This window comes from Monodon monoceros, unplaced genomic scaffold (genome assembly GCF_005190385.1).
Source record: "Monodon monoceros isolate NGI ecotype Baffin Bay Population unplaced genomic scaffold, NGI_Narwhal_1 Super_Scaffold_6, whole genome shotgun sequence".
Classification (NCBI taxonomy): Eukaryota; Metazoa; Chordata; class Mammalia; order Artiodactyla; family Monodontidae; genus Monodon; species Monodon monoceros.
Window position 1 is genome coordinate 95,528,305 of NW_021703783.1, and position 17,357 is coordinate 95,545,661.

General features: G+C 52.1%; 1 protein-coding gene across 1 annotated transcript in view; it reads left to right on the forward strand.

Annotated features, from left to right (window-relative positions):
* The first annotated feature begins 202 nt into the window (after positions 1 to 202).
* The window catches only part of PARVB (parvin beta), a 114,508-nt gene continuing 97,353 nt past the window's right edge, over positions 203 to 17,357 (forward strand). The window contains exon 1 of the mRNA XM_029205595.1: positions 203 to 397. Within this exon, the coding sequence (XP_029061428.1) occupies positions 283 to 397 (115 nt within the window). The 5' untranslated portion in view covers positions 203 to 282. The remainder of the gene's footprint in view (positions 398 to 17,357) is intronic.

Here is a 17,357-nt window from a genome sequence, read left to right on the forward strand (position 1 = left end):
CGGCGGCGGCACTTGGGAGCGGAACCACCGCTTCACTCTGAGAGTGTGACGCGCACCGTGGGAACGGCCGACGGCCCGCGGGCTGGAAGCGGTGACCGCAGAGCCCGAGACGGCGCAGACCTCTGGCGGCGGGCTCCGCAGGGCCAGGGGCGGGCGGGGGGCGGGGGCCGGCGCTGGGGCCGCGCCCTCCCGGCCACTCCCCGGGGCGAGCGGCGGCGGCGACCAGGGCGGCTCCCACACGCGCTGCGCCCGCGCCCGGCTGCCGGGGTTCCCGCGTGCCCCATGTCCTCCGCGCCGCTGCGCTCGCCCGCCCTGCGGCCCCACAGGATGAAGAAGGACGAGTCGTTCCTGGGCAAGCTGGGCGGCACGCTGGCGAGGAAGAAGAAGGCCAAGGAGGGTGAGTGCGCCGGCCGCAGGCCTCCTGCCGCGCACGCGCCGCGCCCCGCCCCGCGGGCCCAGGCGGGTGGCCGACCGCGCCCGCGCCCGCGCCCGCGCGCACGCCGCCCCGAGTCCCGCCGGGACCCGACTGAGTGGCAGCCGGGACCACGCGGCCCGAGACCCGCCCGGCCCGCGCAGCGCGCAGTCGTGACCTTCGGGACAGCCCATGACCCTCGCTCGTTCCTCCTCCGAGACCTTTAAACGCCGGCCGGGAACCAGCCGCGAGCCTGGCCACCTCCCTTCCCCGGCGGCTCGTCGAGCCCCTTTGGGGCTCCCGGCGCCATCTAAACGCGCATCGTCAGCTCCTGCTGAGGGCAGGATGTTGAGCAAATGTGGGGCGAGTCCCCGGTTCGCGGAGGACAGGCCCGTGCCCACCGCCGTCTGAGTCGCCGTTTCTTGAGCCCCCTTCCCCGCCCAGCTCGTTCAACCCTTGTGGCCACTCACTCTATGAGCACTTATTGGGCACCAGTGCTGAGCGGGCAAGGCCCGGGGCCCGCTGGTGTTCGTGGTGCGGTGCTCTGCCCGGGATGCGGCCCCAGCCCCGGGGAGGGGAGGAAGGAAAGGGATGCCGAGCGGGCAGGCCGGAGGCTGCGAGGCCCACCGGCAAGGACTACGGAGCCCCCTCCATTTTTGACTCCACGTGTCCACGAAAATGATTCTCAAAAACTTCCTACCACCTCTTACCTTTTAAAAGTTTTCTTAGAGTTGTGAGGGATGTGACTTACGGCCTCTAGATTGTGTTCTTTAAATCCGGCTGTTTCCTGGGCCTCTCCCAGGGCCGCATTACTGAATTTTTCCTTTGTTCTGGCCCAGAGATTCCTCCCCTGGGCCAGATTCCCTGTGGGTAAGAGGGTGAGTTATACTGCGGTGGCTGTGAACAGGCTGGTGGGAGCTGGCCTCAGGCAGGACATTAGACGAGAGAGGATCCGGAGTCAGGGGTGTGCAGTGAGTTCCTTAAACCATGGGTCCCCAACACCCGGGCCGCGGACTGGTACCGGTCCCCGGCCTGTTAGGAACTGGGCCTGGGCCCAGGGCTCAAACGTGTAGAACAAAAGGCAGAGTGAGCCCTCGGTCCGTCCCGGCGGCGGCACTTCATCAGCCTCTCCCCGTCGCTCGCATTAGCGTGTGAACCATCCCTTCCCCCTCCCCGCGTGCGCGGAAAAATTGTCTTCCACGAAACCGGTCACTGGTGCCAAAACGTTTGGGGACCGCTGCCTTGAACCACCTGAGCCTGACCTGTGCTTTAGAAAGTCTTCCTGTACCCGGAGGATGAGTGTACCCCCCAGGGACGTGTGTGTACCCCAAGGACATACTTGCGAGGCACACGTGTCCCCGTATTAATTTCTCCCATTGAGGTGTGTATTCCTAGGGATACCCGTGATGCTTTACCTCTAGGGATGTGTGTACTCCCACACACTTTCCACCCAGGGATGTGTGTGTGTGTGTGTGTTTGGGGGGAGGGGTGCCTATGCATTTCCCACCAGGGATGCTTTTACCAAATTAGATGATTCAGTTCCATGAGGGCAGGGCCTTTCACCTTTAGTTTATCAGTGAAAAAATGTTGCCTGCCTTATCGGTAAACAAAGGATGTTGCAGCCTTTGATCCCCTACAACCATCCCAGAAGGTGAACCCTGAGGAAATTCAGGGTGGAAACAAGAACTGCCAAGCCCTCAGGCACTGCAGCCACCCCCCCACCCCCCCCACCCCCCGCATCCCGAGGGGACTCGGGATGAGAAAGCACAGGATGCAGGTAGCTGAGGTGCACATCAAAGGAATGATTTCAGTGAGCCCAGACCCTTGCATCTTCCCGTACACAGAAAAGTGCTAAATTCCTTGAGATATCTGGTTTTCTTTAATTAACCGTAATCTTTTGATGCTCTGATTACCTGGTCTTTGTTGCGAAAACCTTCTACATATCCTGGTTCCTCCTTTGCCTCTTTGGAGCGGTCCCTCAGAGCTATCTGAGATGTTGTGTCCCGGGCTTAAGTCCTCAGTTTTGTCCACCGAATAAAACATAATTCTCAACTTGCAGGTTGTGCAGTTTTTTCAGTCAACAAGTTGTTCCAAGCAAATGAGCCCCTCCTCTCTGAAACCTGACGTTTAGGATCCAAACTGGCTTGTGTTAATCTCTTTCAAGTCGCACCTCCGAAAAGATGGTAAATGGCCTTCACCCTTCCCTCGATCATTCCAGCTGCCTCTCTGATGTGCGGTCCTCGTCGCCCTCACCAAAGTCATTTCAGTTCCTCTTTACACCTTACGACAATTATAAACACAAATGTCATACTCTTTCCAGTTCATTCATTGCCTGCTGTGAGACCCTAGGAAGAAAAGATAGATAAGGCCCTCGCTTTCATGGAACAGGGAATCAGTCGTAATAATAAATAAAACAGACCAATCATGCTGTAATAATATGTGCTAGGAGGAAGATGTAACAGTGCAATCACACGGATGCCCACGGAAGGTCTCAGAGCAGGTGGTGTTTGGGTTGAGACCTGAAGCAACCAGGAAAGCAATCTCTCACAGAATAGCAAGTCATCAGAATGTCCCGGAGATGACAGCTTTTTATAGGTGACATTTAATGTGCTCTTGAAATACGAAGAGCACATTCCTGAACTCATGGACCGGCCCCAAGCTCCAAAGCGACGTGCTTGCCCTTGCCTTCATGAGCTAGCCAACGCCTAGAAAATCGAGGGCCAGTCTGCTTTAATTTAAGTATAACAAGAATCCCAATAGTCAGAGTCATCCTGTGATGAATAAAATAGGCACAGAAACAGCAGGAGAGAGATGCTTCCATAGTACAGCGCCCTCGCTAGTGAAAGCCCCGAGCCCTAACCACTGGACCGCCAGGGAAGTCCCAGCTGTTGTTGCTTTGGTGTGTGAGTCAGCTGGGTCCCCTGCCTCGTTTCTCAAGATTGGGGTGCCTGGCACCCTCAGGGGTCCCCCCATACAAACAGAAGGTCACAAACACGAATTGGGCTCACACGCAGGAATTCAGGGAGGACTGGCCTTGGAAGGGCTCGGTGGCTTCTGTCTGGTCTTCTGGGAAGTGGGGAAGGAGTCAGGAGCGGGAGGCCGAGGTGTGAAGGCTGGAGAATGAGGTCCTCAGTGATTGAGAATTGCCAGTATCCCTGCGGGCCCGTTGCCTTGGCAACCTGCCCTCCCTGCCATTCATGTGGTTCACAGCTGGAGCAGTTCCTGGCCCAGCTCGGGCCCCTGTGGGGAGACGCTCATTTGCCTGCCAGGGACCCATCAGACGAGGAGGCTTCGAGGTGTGCCGGGCGCTGCCAGCTGCGCAGTGGGTTTCGTTTCCTTTTTGTTAGAAAGTCCACGGTGAACTCAGGAGCGTGGGTGGGGGACGAGGTCGGCATTGCCGAGAAGTTAGAGATCTGGGGGCGCCGGGGGCATTCGCCCCCTCCCGGGTCGGCAGAACTTGTGGCTGTGAGAGGCACGGAGGGACGCGTTGGGGTGAATGTCCTGTCACCTTCCAGGGGAGGTCATGTTAGGAAATGTGTCCTGAGGTTTGGAGGAACCCATGCAGGAAGTGCCCGTGGACTAACGCTGATGTCCTATGGTAGGGAACCAAGTCGTGTCATGTGTCGGCCCGGTTTAGAAAACGGAACTGTGACGAACTGTGGGGTGTTGGGAAAAGTGGCAAGGAACACTTAAAAAACCCCAAAGCTCCCCTTAGGAGGCCTGGGGACTGTTAAGAGCCACTCATTAAAGTGGTTCGGTTTTACTGGAGCTGCACAGAGCAGGCGCAGAGGAAAACTCCCCACGAGGGCCCCCTGGTGGCCACGGGTGACAGCCGCACAGGTCCAGCGGGCCAGGAGGGGGGCGAGGGGGCGCCCCAGCGACGGATGCCCCAGCTGCTGTGTGAAGTCCTTAGAGGCGGGCGGCCAGCTCTGGGACGGGGAGGCCCTGGATGGAGGGGCGGGATGGGGTCCACTCCACCCATTTGTATGAGAGGCCCCTGCCTGCCCTTGGCCTCCGCCCTCTGCCCAGACACCAGTGACCGGCACCGGGCTGCACAGCGCCAAACCTGCCACAGCCGAGCCTGGAGGCTCTGCCCCTCCTGCTTTTCCGAGGAAAGCAAGCATTAAGGACGTTCCTGTTCCCTGATCGCTTTTTTTTGTTTTTGCTTTTGTTTTTGTGGTGCGCGGGCCTCTCACTGTTGTGGGACGCGCAGGCTCAGCGGCCATGGCTCACGGGCCCAGCCGCTCCGCGGCATGTGGGATCTTCCCGGACCGGGACACGAACCCGAGTCCCCTGCATCGGCAGGTGGACTCTCAAGCACTGCGCCACCAGGGAAGCCTTTTTAGTTTTTTTGAATTTGATTTAATTTTACTTTTTTTACAGCAGGTTCTTGTTAGTTATCTATTTCATACATATTAGTGTATATATGTTAATCCCAATCTCCCAGTTCATCCCCCCACCCTTTCCCCCCTTGATGTCCATAGCTTTTTTTTTTTTTTTGTAAATATATTTTTTAGAGCAGTTTTTGCTTCTCATTCCCTAATGACTTACGACGTGGAGTGTCTTTTTCTAGGCTCATGTGCCATCTGTGCCTCTTCTTTGGTGAAGTGTCTGTTCAGATCTTTGGCCCATTTTCTAATCAAGTTTGATTTCTTTTAGTTGAACTTTAGGACTTCTTGGCATATTTTGGATACAAAACCTTTGCCAGATGTGTCTTTGGCAAACACTTTCTCCCTCTCTGCGGCTTGTCTTCTGGTTCTCTTGACCCGGCTCGTCTTCCGAGCACTTGAGGCAGAAATGGAGGTAAATGAGCAAGGTATTGACTGAAACCTCATGAATTTTTTGGTGTCTAAAGAGACACCAGTGGGCTGCGACCTTGAACCGAGGGCTGAAGGTATTAAGTTTCTTTTGTGGGCTTTAAATAACTTCCAGGAGAGAATCTCAGTTTAAACCACAGTGTTAACCCCTGTGCGTTCCCTTCGGTTCTCCCCGTCCTCTCGAGTGATCAGCTGCGTAGATGCCGTGTTGTCCCCAAATACCATCCCACTTCAACACTGCTCTGTAATAAGAGTACCTGGACAGAGGTGCCTGCAAGGTGGGACTTTTCCCCTCATGTTATTATTGATTCATTTATCTATTTATTGATTATTTATAGGATAAAATATATCAGTATTTTTAAAATTTTTTATTGAGATATAGTTGATGTACCGTGTTGTGTTCGGTGCGGGCGTACAGCACAGTGACTCAGGTATTCCCCTCATTTTACAGTTGAGGAAACACAACCTTGCCCCGTAGCCACTTCATGGCAGTTTAAACCAGTGGTTCTCAGGTGGGGATGATTTTGCCCCCAGGGGACATTGCCAGTGTCTCATCTTGGCTGGGGTGGGGATGCTAGTGACATCTAGTGCCTGGAGGCCAGGAATGTTGGTAAACATCCCATAGCGCACTGGACAGCCACACACAATGTCCGATAACCGTGCCGAGGTGGGGAAACCTGGTGTTTCTTTCCTGAGGTGTCTCCAGAGCCAGGAGGAGGTTGACCAGCCTCAGGGCGTGGGGCAGCTCCTCGGGGCCCTCGACTGCCAGGGTCTGGAAATGCCCCCCAGAGCCTCCCCCGCCACCCCGTGAACCTGTTCTCCGCGCGGTGCCTGGGGCTCTCAACTCAGTTTCTCGAGGGGGAGAATCCGCACGGCTCCCCCGGACCGGGCACACTAGGCCGGGCACACATGGCTGGGGCAGCCGGTTCCAGGCAGGTGTGGTCCAAACATGGAGTCACCTGGTGAGTGGGGGTCCTGGGGGGAGATGCGATGTCCTTGGCAGACATCCCTCTCTGGAGATGGAGAGTGAGAAGAAATGGAAAACTTCCGTGAAGGTTCGAAGTAAGTGCAATCAAACCCTCCATAACTGCTTCAGCACAACCTTGTAAATCAACTATACTCCAATAAAAATTAAAAAAAAAAAGATAAAACATAATTGTTTCGAGTGGTAGATAGGAAGGAGAAGGTGAAGGCCCACTCGGCCCCGTCCCAGGACGGCAGAGGGAGGAGGTGCCCGTTAGCTCCGAAGACCTAAGGACACAGGGAAAAGAATCTTTGCCTGGCAGGCTGGGGGCTGGTGGCAGGCGGTGACCTGGGCCAGGCCTGTCCTTAGGAGCCTGTGGGTGCTGTGAGGAGGGGGCAGGCCGGTGTGGTGATGGACACCCAGGGGAGACACACATCCGGGATTTGGGGGTTCTGGGTTCTGGCTAGAGGAAGTGGTCCCCCGGTTGCGTGTAAAGACTGGCTAGGAATTAGAAGAGGAGGGGCCCTGGAGGAGACCCCAGCTAGTCCCGCTGGGGAAGTGCAGGCCGTTCAGAGTGGCCGGACTGTGGTGTGGTGTGTGGGCCGTGGTCAGCCTTGGGGCAAGCTGGAGCGGTCACTGGGCCCTGTCATCCCCGCACGTGGGAGCAGTGGGCACCAGTTACCAATCTCAGCTACTTTAGAGAGGCCGGTGTCGAATGGACGGGAGCGCGGTGACTGGCAGGGAAGCAGCTCCAGCGTAGGTGCAGGCAGGGCGGGCTTCCTGGAGGCAGTGTGCTGGGCTGGGAGCAGCAGGATTCCTGAGGCGTGAGGAGGCGACAGCTGCAGGGTGAGATGCAGAGGTAGCAACCCAGAGGCCACTCTGAGATGGAAGGAACTGCATAGAAACAGATTAGATGAGGGCCGGTTCTCCAGGCCCCTGACCCTGCTCCCACTTAGTTACTCTTGGGGCCGAGGCACCTGGGGAGGCGTAGAGTTCTGGCTGTTTGGGGTGTTTGCATAGAGAACTTTCTGGGCACATAGAGACTTCGAGGTGATTTCCACATCCTCTTTAAGCAGATCTCAGCACACCCTCCCACTTACTTTTGAAAATAAAAATGGGATAGTATCCTTCTTTGCTGCAAGATGTAGGGAAAGGATTTGTAATGAGTTTGGTCTCCTTTGGCCAGGGAGGTGGGACTTTTTGGGGATTCTTTGCCTTTCCAGTCCCTCTTTGCTCACGTGATCCTCTTGATGATCTACCCTCAGGAAGTTGACTACCCATCACGGTTAAGGTGGGTTGGACTCCTAACTTACAAGAAGGGAAAGAGGGTGGCTGGAAAGAAGGGGAGGGAGGTGAGCAGGTGAGGGACCGGGGCCATGTACACGATGGGTTCTAGAATGTTCTATGGGAAGAGAAGTCAGTGTAGGTCCTATTTGAATCCAGCGGGCTGTGAGGTTCTCTGCAGACCCTGCCGTGTTTCTTGCTGCAAACCCTAAGGCGTCTTCTTTGAACAGGGCTGCCTCTGTCCGTGGGGGCTGCTCTTGGTCAGAGAGGGAGGTACAGTCTGTCGACTCCTGTAATGCAGTCCTGAGGAAGTCACTGGAAACCACTGTTCTGTTTTCCTGTCTCTGGCTGAGAGGAGGTGGCTTTCAGGGGCTTGGTGTGGCTTTGTCGAGTTTCCTTTGATTACTATTCCGATTATAATCTTCAAATCCAGCACTTCTCCTTGTTTGTTCCACCGTTGTCCAGATGCACCCGGGGCATTTCAGAGAGAAACACGTAGGCACGTCAGCGTGTCCCACACTGGGCTTTTTTTCCTGGCCATCTACTGAAATCTCTCGGAAATTTTGCTTCAGTAGAGAATGGGAATGGTGACACTGGACCCGGAGTGATGACCTTATGTTCCTTACCTTTCAGGAACAGCTAACTCTCTGTGGTCCTCCTAGCATCTTGGTTATACCTGCGTGGTCCCAGAGAGTCAGGTCGCCTTGGCAACTTCACACTCGTTAGAGGAGCTCACCTTTGAATTCCTGTTTCCACCCCATGGAATTAATATTTATCACACATCCCGAAGTTGCTTACCCTCGCGTTCCCTGTCCAGTCGTCAGAATAATTAAGGGATGGCTAGAAGATGTAAGTGGGTAAGCGCCTGTTGTGAGCGGATTTTAAATGCTCTATGTGATTGATTTCTCCCCTGTTGTGGTTGGCAGAGGGCAGGTCCCTTTACCCAGCTGTTTTCTTATTTTCCATCGTAGGAAAGAGGTACCCAAAGAAAGCACATTTTCTCCTTGCATTAGCCGTACACTTGACTTTTTAGGTTTCAGATGAAAAATGGCTTTACTTCCTATTGAGTATATTTATTATTTTCTATATTATGTAGAGGCTGAAGAAACATATTAGTAAGTCTAAGAGTACCTTGTAAACATATGTTGGCCTAGTGGTGTTAACCTGCTAGTCTGTACTCAGTGCTGTTGGGGTAAAAGAATGTAAACACGAACTACAATCAATTCTAGAAGCTTTTGGTGGCTTTTGCCTCATTGAGATGCTACTATTTTTTTTTTAAAGTATAGTTGATTTACAATGTGTTAATTTCTGGTGTTCAGCAAAGTGATTCAGCTATATATATATATATACACACACACATATATATATATATACAGACACACACACACACACACATATATATATATACACACACTTTTTCGGATTCTTTTCCATTATAGGTTATTATAAGATATTAAATATAGTTCCCTATACTATACAGTAGGTCCTTGTTGATTTTCTATTTTATATATAGTGGTGGGTATATGTTAATCCCAAACTCCCAATTTATCTCTATTCCCCCCTGCTGCCGCCTTCCTCTTTGGTAACCATAGTTTGTTTTCTATGTCTTCGAGACTCTTTCTGTTTTGTAAATAAAGTTCATTTATATCCTTTTATTTTAGATTCCACGTATAAGCCATATCACCTGGCATTTGTCTTTCTCAGTCTGGCTTATGTCACTTAGTAAGATCATCGCTAGGTCCATCCACGTTGCTGCCAATGGCATTATTTCATTCTTTTTTATGGCTGGAGATGCTGCTTCTTGGTAACATTAAAGGTTAAAAGAAGAAATGGAATGAGCAGCAGATTCCGGCATCACTGGTCTCTGGGGCTCACGGCACCAAAGTGTCACGTGATCGGCCCTGGGAAACCAGTGGTCCTTTCGTTTTCTACTTCCTCTGGGTGTCAGGCCGTGGAATCCCCTTTTGCTGCTATGTGTTTCGCCCTCTGAGTGTTAAAGCTTTGGGGCCTCACTTCCTCACTTGTGAGGCGGGGAAATGTGGGGGTGATATCAGCTCTGTGTCTCCGAGCCCACGAGGGCTCGTTGTTTTCCAGAAAGGCAGCATGTCTCTGAGGGAGGCTACACACCGGTGGGTGGAGCCGGGTCTCGGCTCCCATCCCTGCTCTGTGGGTCTGTTACTCCACCTCTCTCAGCCTCTTTGCCTGACCAGCCCACGTGGATCACGTGGCACTTAGGTGATGTGGGGATAAAATGTGATGAAGGTCTTATCAGCAATTGAGTGCTCGGTAAGTGTTAGTTATTGATAATGTTGACAAGTGAGATATTGACACAGAGCTGGTTAGTGGTAGGGCAGGGCTGGCAAACCGTTTCCACCAGAGAGCTCGACCGATAATGGCTGCCTGCCACTGTGTTAAGAAGGATTCTGAGGCTGCATCTGGATGGGGGGTGGGGGGGTAAAGAACACTGGGAGTAATTAGTCAAGCCTGCCGTGTATATGGGAGGGCTAATTGCTGACTGATTGTCATCCCCAGAATAGAAACCTCTTCTCACTCTGGTCCTGTATCATGTCGACAGCTCTGGCTGCTTCTTTCACATTGTGTCTCATGAAGGCGCTAGTTGGCGGGTGGTAACAGAGTGACACAAATACTTTAAATTATTTGCATCCTGGGAATGTTGGGATCCTACTTCTTGTCCTGGACCACTGTGACCAGGAAGCACTGTGCACGCTCCCTTGGCGTGCACTGCAGAGAAACGGAAGTTCCTGCGTTTGTAGAGCAGCAGGCATTTGAACTGGGACGCGGTGGTCCTGGAGTGTGACACCAGCTCAGCAGGCATCCTCGCCTACCTCACCCACCTCGGCCTCTGTCCTTGTCAGCAGCCTGAGGAAGCAGAACATTAGGCAAATCTGAGCAGTTTCTTACGCTTGCACGTTAGTTAGCAGTTGAATGCTTGCTCGTTAAGCTTAGGTGTTTTGAGATGATTGTCCTTGGTCTGGGTCTTTGAGCCTTTACCTGCTAGTAAAGCAGAGCGGGTCAGGAATGTTGGTTTCCACAAGTAAGACCATCTTAATAGGTGACACCTGTTATTTTCATAACTTAGGCGTTTTCCTACTTTCATTTGAAAAATTACAGTTCCAAAGGATCTAGCTTTTACTCCAATATTAAGTGATTAATAAGCTAAAGAGGGGCGGAACATTTCCCAAGTCCTAGGGCTTGCTCAAACCCAGCACTCCCGGAAGCAGCTGTCTGGTTCGATGGAAGCCCAGCCGCCCTCATTGTTTGCTGCTTCTCCCATTACCGTGGAGTCTGCTAGAACCATCCAGGCGCTGCTGTAAGTATGCGGACAGAGCATCCTTTGAGCAGGCTGGGGAAGGGGACACCGTGCTTGTGGTGTTCGAAATTCATTGTTGGTATAAATGGACTTTGAGGGACGTCTTTCCCAAAACCTCACTGGAAGTGTCTTCATCCCTCTATTTTCTCTTGTTTTGAAAATTAATATTATCTTTCAAAGTAAGACCTGAACGAATCCATACGTGATATATACAAGCTTAATAGATGATCAACTAAGAAGCAGTGAGGGAAAAGTTAAAAGAAAAAACAAAACAAAACAAAACCACCCAGACTGGAGTCTACAGTGGTCGTGCTCATGGCCGAGGCTTGTTGGCACCCGTGGTGTTCCAGGCACGGCGCTAACCTCACTCGTTTAATCCCCACCCAAAGCCGAGAAGTGGGTACTGCGTGGTTATTCCCATTTTGCAGAAGAGCAAACAGAGGCCCAGAGAAGTGAAGTCCTTTGCAGGAGGTCACTCCGCAGGCCAGCTGGCCAGTCGCTGGCCGGTGAGATTAAAACCTTGGCAGCTTTGGTTCTTAATTGCCACCAACCTTGTCAACTGGAACAGTGATTCAAATGCGAGTAGGCTTCCCAGCTGGCTCACAGTAAAGTCATTATCATTCCTGGCATTTGAGATGCACTCAGCCCTGGTGGGAGGAAGGTCCTCCCGAGGAGACTGTGCTAAATGGACTCGTTGGCATTTGCAGAAAGAAAACAGAACCCCGGCGACTTGGTGCTGCTCCGGGACCTGGTCCAGGTCCCCGCTGGTCCTCCGTTGCCTGCCCAGCTCTCGGCCAGTCTCCTCCGTCTTCCTTGGCTCGGGGGCCCTCACGTGTGCTGTTCCCTCTGCCCCATCGGCTTAAATGTCAGCCTCCAGCAGGTGGGGGCCCTGCGCTGCCCGATCACCCACCACGTCCTGTGCCTTCCTGCCAGAGGTGGTAGGCTCTGTGACTATCTCCCGCTAGCCTGGGTCCCCCAGCCGGGGCGTCGTCATCTCTTCTGCAGAGATGATAAGAAATGCTCTCGGCCACTTAACGTGGCCTTTGTGTATTTGCTGAGTGAGCAAGAGGCAGCGTGCAGTGGTTACGGCCACTGAACTTGGGACCCACCTTTGAGGGTTACAACTCATCCTGCTGCACTCTGGGGCTTTGACCTGGGGGAAGGCACTACCTGAGCCACAGTTTCCTCTTCTGTGAAGAGTACTTAACTCATAGGGTTATCGGGGAATTGAGTGAGTTATTAAATAAATGATGTAAGCTCAGCTGGGCCTGATCAGGCGAGAGCATGGGAGAAAATATTCCCATGATTCGGGTACCAATTCCACTTCTGATCACCAGCTGTGATTCTGACAGCAATGCCGACGTGTGTGGGTTTTTTGTCCACACCAAGTAATTCTCTGACTCCAGTATCAGTTCGGTTCTGACACTATCTATCCGGAGATGGCATCAGATTCCACAAGTTAAGGACTCAGTCCCACAAGACTGCCCCCTACTTCGGATGCTAATCCCAAGTTCAGGTTACTTACTACCTGTGCTTCTGACCGACTGGGTATAAATCAGAGGTTTCCATGACCCCCTCCTTGGGTTTGATTAATTTGCTAGAGCGGCTCACAGGACTCGGAGAAACATTTTACTCACTAGGTTACCGGTTCATCATAAAAGGATAGAACTCAGGAACAGGCAGCTGGAAGAGATGCACAGGGCGAGGTGTGGGGAAAGGGGCACCCTACTCACCCAGTACCTCCTTTGTTCACCGACCCAGAGGCTCTCTGAACCGAGTCCTTCTGGGCGTTTATGGAGGCTTCATTAGTAGGCACGATTGATTAATTCATTGGCCATGAGAGATTGCCCAAATCAATCTCTAGCCCCTCCCTCCCCCTTGGAAGTTTGGGGGAGGGCTGGAAAGTACCAACTCCCTAATCACATGGTTGGTTCCCCTGGCAACCAGCCTCCATCCTTAGGTTACCTAGGGGCTTTCCAAAAGTTACCTCATTCACATAAGACATCTTTATCACTCCCATCACTTAGGAAATGCCTAGGGTTTCAGGAGCTAGGGCCAGGAATTCGGATGAAGATCAAACATATATATTTCTTATTACAAATCGCCATTATCCCAATTTTCAAAATACATGTCTGATAAAGGACTGGTGTCGAGGATATATAAAGGACCCCTTCAACCAATAATAGAAAGACAACACGATAAAAGAATCAAGGTTTGAACAGACGCTCCATCAGAGAAGATGCACCAATGACCCACATGCGTCTGGAAAAGCCCTTGGCCTCCGCGTCGTTAGCCGCCTGGGGAATGAACCACAGATTAGAAGCAGGGGGACATACTCCACACCTGCCAGCGTGGCTGAAATGATCCCGCCGGGACTCGGCGAGGATGTGGGGGAACTGGAACGCTCATACACGCTGGGGGGGGAGGGGTTTACGGTGGTGCCATCACTCAGGAAGTCAGTTTGGTAGTTGCTCGAAAAACTAAACCTACATACATCCTCCCTGTGACCCAGCAATTCCAGTCTGAGATACTTAGTTAAGAGACATAGAAACCTGTGTCCATACGAAGCCTTGTAGCAGAACGTTCATAGCAGCTTTACTCAGGATAACTAAGACCCGGAGACAGCTGCCCATCAACAGGAGAATGGAGAGGTGGGCGGGGCTGCTGGGCCTTGAGAAGCAGCAGGTACCAGCGCACGCGACACAGTGACTCAAAACTGCTGTGCCAGCAACAGAAGCCAGACCCAAGGAGCACATGCTGTGACTCCGTTCCTCAGGAGAAGGAGCTCTCGATGGGCGCAGCTAATCGCTGCTGGTCGCCTCTGGAGTGGGATGGGGCCTGGCTGCGGAGGGGCAGGACAGAATCTTCTGTGACTCAAAATGTCCAATATCTTTTTTTTTTTTTTTTTGCGGTACACGGGCCTCTCACTGTTGCGGCCTCTCCCGTTGCGGAGCACAGGCTCCGGACGCGTAGGCTCAGCGGCCATGGCTCACGGGCCCAGCCGCTCGGCGGCATGTGGGATCCTCCCGGACCGGGGCACGAACCGCGTCTCCTGCATCGGCAGGCGGACTGTCAACCACTGCGCCACCAGGGAAGCCCCTGTCCTCTATCTTGATAGGGGTTTAAGAGACACAGGGGCACGCATTTGTCAAAACCCCTTGAATGTGCACTTCAATGTATGCAAATTTTAACTAGAAAGAAGAAAAGGATTATAAATAAACACTGTACTCTAGCTAGTGATGTGTATATTCAGGGGGAGAGGTATCCCTGTCTGCAGTTTACTTTGAAATACATAAAAATTAAAATGGTGTGGCAGGGCCCCAAAGATGTCCACATCGCAGTACCCAGCGCCTGTGACTGCATCACCTTAATGTGGTAAAAAGGACTTAGCAGATGTGATTAAGTGAAGGACCTGAGATGGGGAGATGATCCTGGATCATCCAGGTGGGCATAGGGTCCTCACAGGAGGGAGGCAGGAGGTCAGTGTAAGGGAGAGAGGTGTGTCGATGGAAACGGAGGTTGGAGTGATGCAGGGCCTCAAGCCAAGGAACGTTGGCACCTCTAGAAGCTGGAAAAACCAAGAAGCAGATTCCGCCTCCACCCTCCAGAAGGAGCACAGCTCTGCTGACAACTTGATGTTAGCCAATGAAACCTATTTTGGACTTCTGAGCCCAGAACTCTAAGATAATAAATTTATATTGCTTTAAGCCGCTGCCTGTGTGGTCATTGGTTAAGGGAGCCCCAGGCAACTAATACAGATAGATTCCTGGGTAGACAGAGGGATGGATGGATACATAATGAAACAGTTACAGAAAAATGTTAGTGGTACACCCCAGGCAGTGGGTGTACAGGCGTTCACGGTCCGGTTCTTTACATGTTTCTATACGTTTGAAAATTGTAATTGTAAAAATTGGGGAAAATGCCTGGGTTAGGCACGTAATAAGCTCTACATAGGTGTTAGCCGTCATTCTCATCATCGTTACCATTACGGCCACTCCCCACTTTATCCATCAAATACAGAAGAGGTGCAGAAAGAGAAGGCCATGGGCTGGTGGTAACTGGACAGAAATAATAAAATATAATAAGACCATCGTGACCTATTTGGATAGTTGCTTCCATCTAAGAAAACTTGAGAGAAGAAATCAAGTGAAGGGATGGGAACTCAGGAGCCAGAGCCCAGTCAGTGTCATTTCTGCCAGTTGGCCGATTGGGTCCAGGCTGCACACAGGTGCAGGGATGGGACGGAAGACGGTGCCCCGGGAACTGCGCGTCCATATCCTCAAACCCCCTGAGCTGCCGCTGCTGCTGAGGGTGTCTGCACTTTGTTAGGGGAAGAGAGTGTTTCAGTTAAGTTGATCTAGAAAACATATTATTAGTATAATGAGATTTTAATGATTTGAAATTTTGTTGGAGCTGCACACAATTTCAATCTTACTGTGTGCAGCTCGGCTTGGTTTTGTTTTATTTTCTGCTCAGGCCCCGTGGCAAGGACACATTTCTACAATGATTATTTAGCTTTTCTTTCTGAGAGCCCTACGTGCAGGCTGCTTTTAATTTTCTTGTTTTGAAAACCCCTCAGAAGAAAAGAACATCCTTTTCGTAAACACTTGGCTGGCTCGATCACAACCAGAGTATGACTGTTGCCACTGAAGAGATTTGTGTTTGTTTAAGGGTTATGCCAGGTCTCTGCTCATTATTCGTGATGGCCAGGAAGCGGAGACGACCCAAATGTCCATCAGCAGCTGAATGGAAACACACAGTGTGGCCTATCCATGCAGTGGAATATTATTTGGCAATAAAAAGGAGCGAGGTACTGACACGGGCTGCAACAGGGATCAACCTTGAAAACATGATGCTCAGTGAAAGAAGCCAGACACAAAAGGCCACATGTTGTGCACCTCTGTTCGTATGGAGCGTCCAGAGTAGGCAAATTCACAGAGACAGAAACTAGACTCGTGATTGACAGGGGCCGTGGGCAGGAGAGATGGGAGTGACTCGTGATGGATCCAGAGTTTCTTTTTGGAGTGATGGTAACGTTCTTAAATGGATTGTGGTGATGGTTACAAAACTCTGAATATACCAAAAACCATGGAACTGCACACTTTAACAGGGCCAATTGCATGGGGTGTGAATTCTATCTCAATAAAGCTATTAAAAAAAATAGTGTGCGGCTCAGAGCCTGAGCTCAGAGCTTGTCCTGCCTCCCTCCAATCATGGATCCGTTTCCCTGCATGTTTCCAAGGTGGGATCCTTAACCTGCGGGGGAGGATGGGGTATCCTCCAGGAAGCACGTTGACTTTTTCTATTTGATTCTGTGTCATTTCGTTAGAGAAATGTGCTGGTCACAGCTTTCAGAACTGATTTTATGACCCACGGGGTCAAGAGGATAATTTTCAAACGTTGCTCTGAGAGATGCAGGGAAGGGGAATGGGTCGGTGGGTGTTAAGGGGCCCGAGTACTTTTGAGGGATTTATTGTTGGCTCTGGTGTTCGGTGCTCCAACCCGGATTCTCAACTCTCTGGTTTGTTCATTGTTATTCGTTAATTGTTCGGTCTTCCAGGCACATGGTCATTCATCAGTGCATTTACTGAGCTCCCTCAAGACCAGCTACCGGGGTGGGACGGGCGACCAGTGGAGTGGCCCTGCCCTGGACGCCGGCCCAGCCCTCGTGGTGTTAATGTCCCCCCGCCCCCCCCGCTCTTGCTGTCCACTCTTTATTCCCCACTGAATGACCTCGGCCCCCTCGCTGAAAACCAGTTGGCCATCGGCTGTGAGTGTATTTCGGGCTCTATTCTAGTCCATTGGTCTGTGTGTCTAGCCTATGCCACCATCAGGCTGTCTGCAGCTTTGTGGTAAATTTCCCCCACTTTGTCCTTCTTTCTTTTTCCAGATTGCTTTGCCTATCCAGGGTCCTTTGAGAGTCCGTATGAATCTTAGGGGGGACATTTTGTTTCTGTCGAAATTGCCACTGGGATTTTGATAGGGATTGCATTGAATTTCGAGATTGGGTTGTATCGTCTTAACAGTGTTAAGTCTTCCAGGCCATGAACACGGACGTCTTTCAATGTATTTCGGTCTTTCTCCCTTAGTTTCCTTCCGTGGGGTTACGTAGTTCTCAGTGTGCAAGCCTTTGCCTGCTTGGTTAGACGTGTCCCTGGGAGGTCTGTGTCTTTGGATGCTGTTATAGATGGACCTGTTTCGTGTGCCGGGTGTTTACCTGAGCTGCAGCCCGAGCAGTGCCTGGGTCCTGCACCTCAGAGCCGCTCTCTCTTGCCCACTCGCCTGGTTCTTGCCACGTTGCTGGGGCCTCACCCTCGTGGTTGGATGTCGTTGACAACCAGGGGAGGTCGTGACCCTGGCTGCGCTTGGCCGATGGCGGCGGGGATGCGGGGCTGACTGCAGGAGAGGATGAGCCCAAGTCCCTGGAGGTGGACCAGGTCAGCTCTCAAGTGGCTACCTGGCAAGTCTGATAGAGGCCGGGGGTCCGGGCACAGAGGATGGTGAAGTCATGAAGCTGAGGCAGGCTGTCTCAGTGACACGTTATCTCCT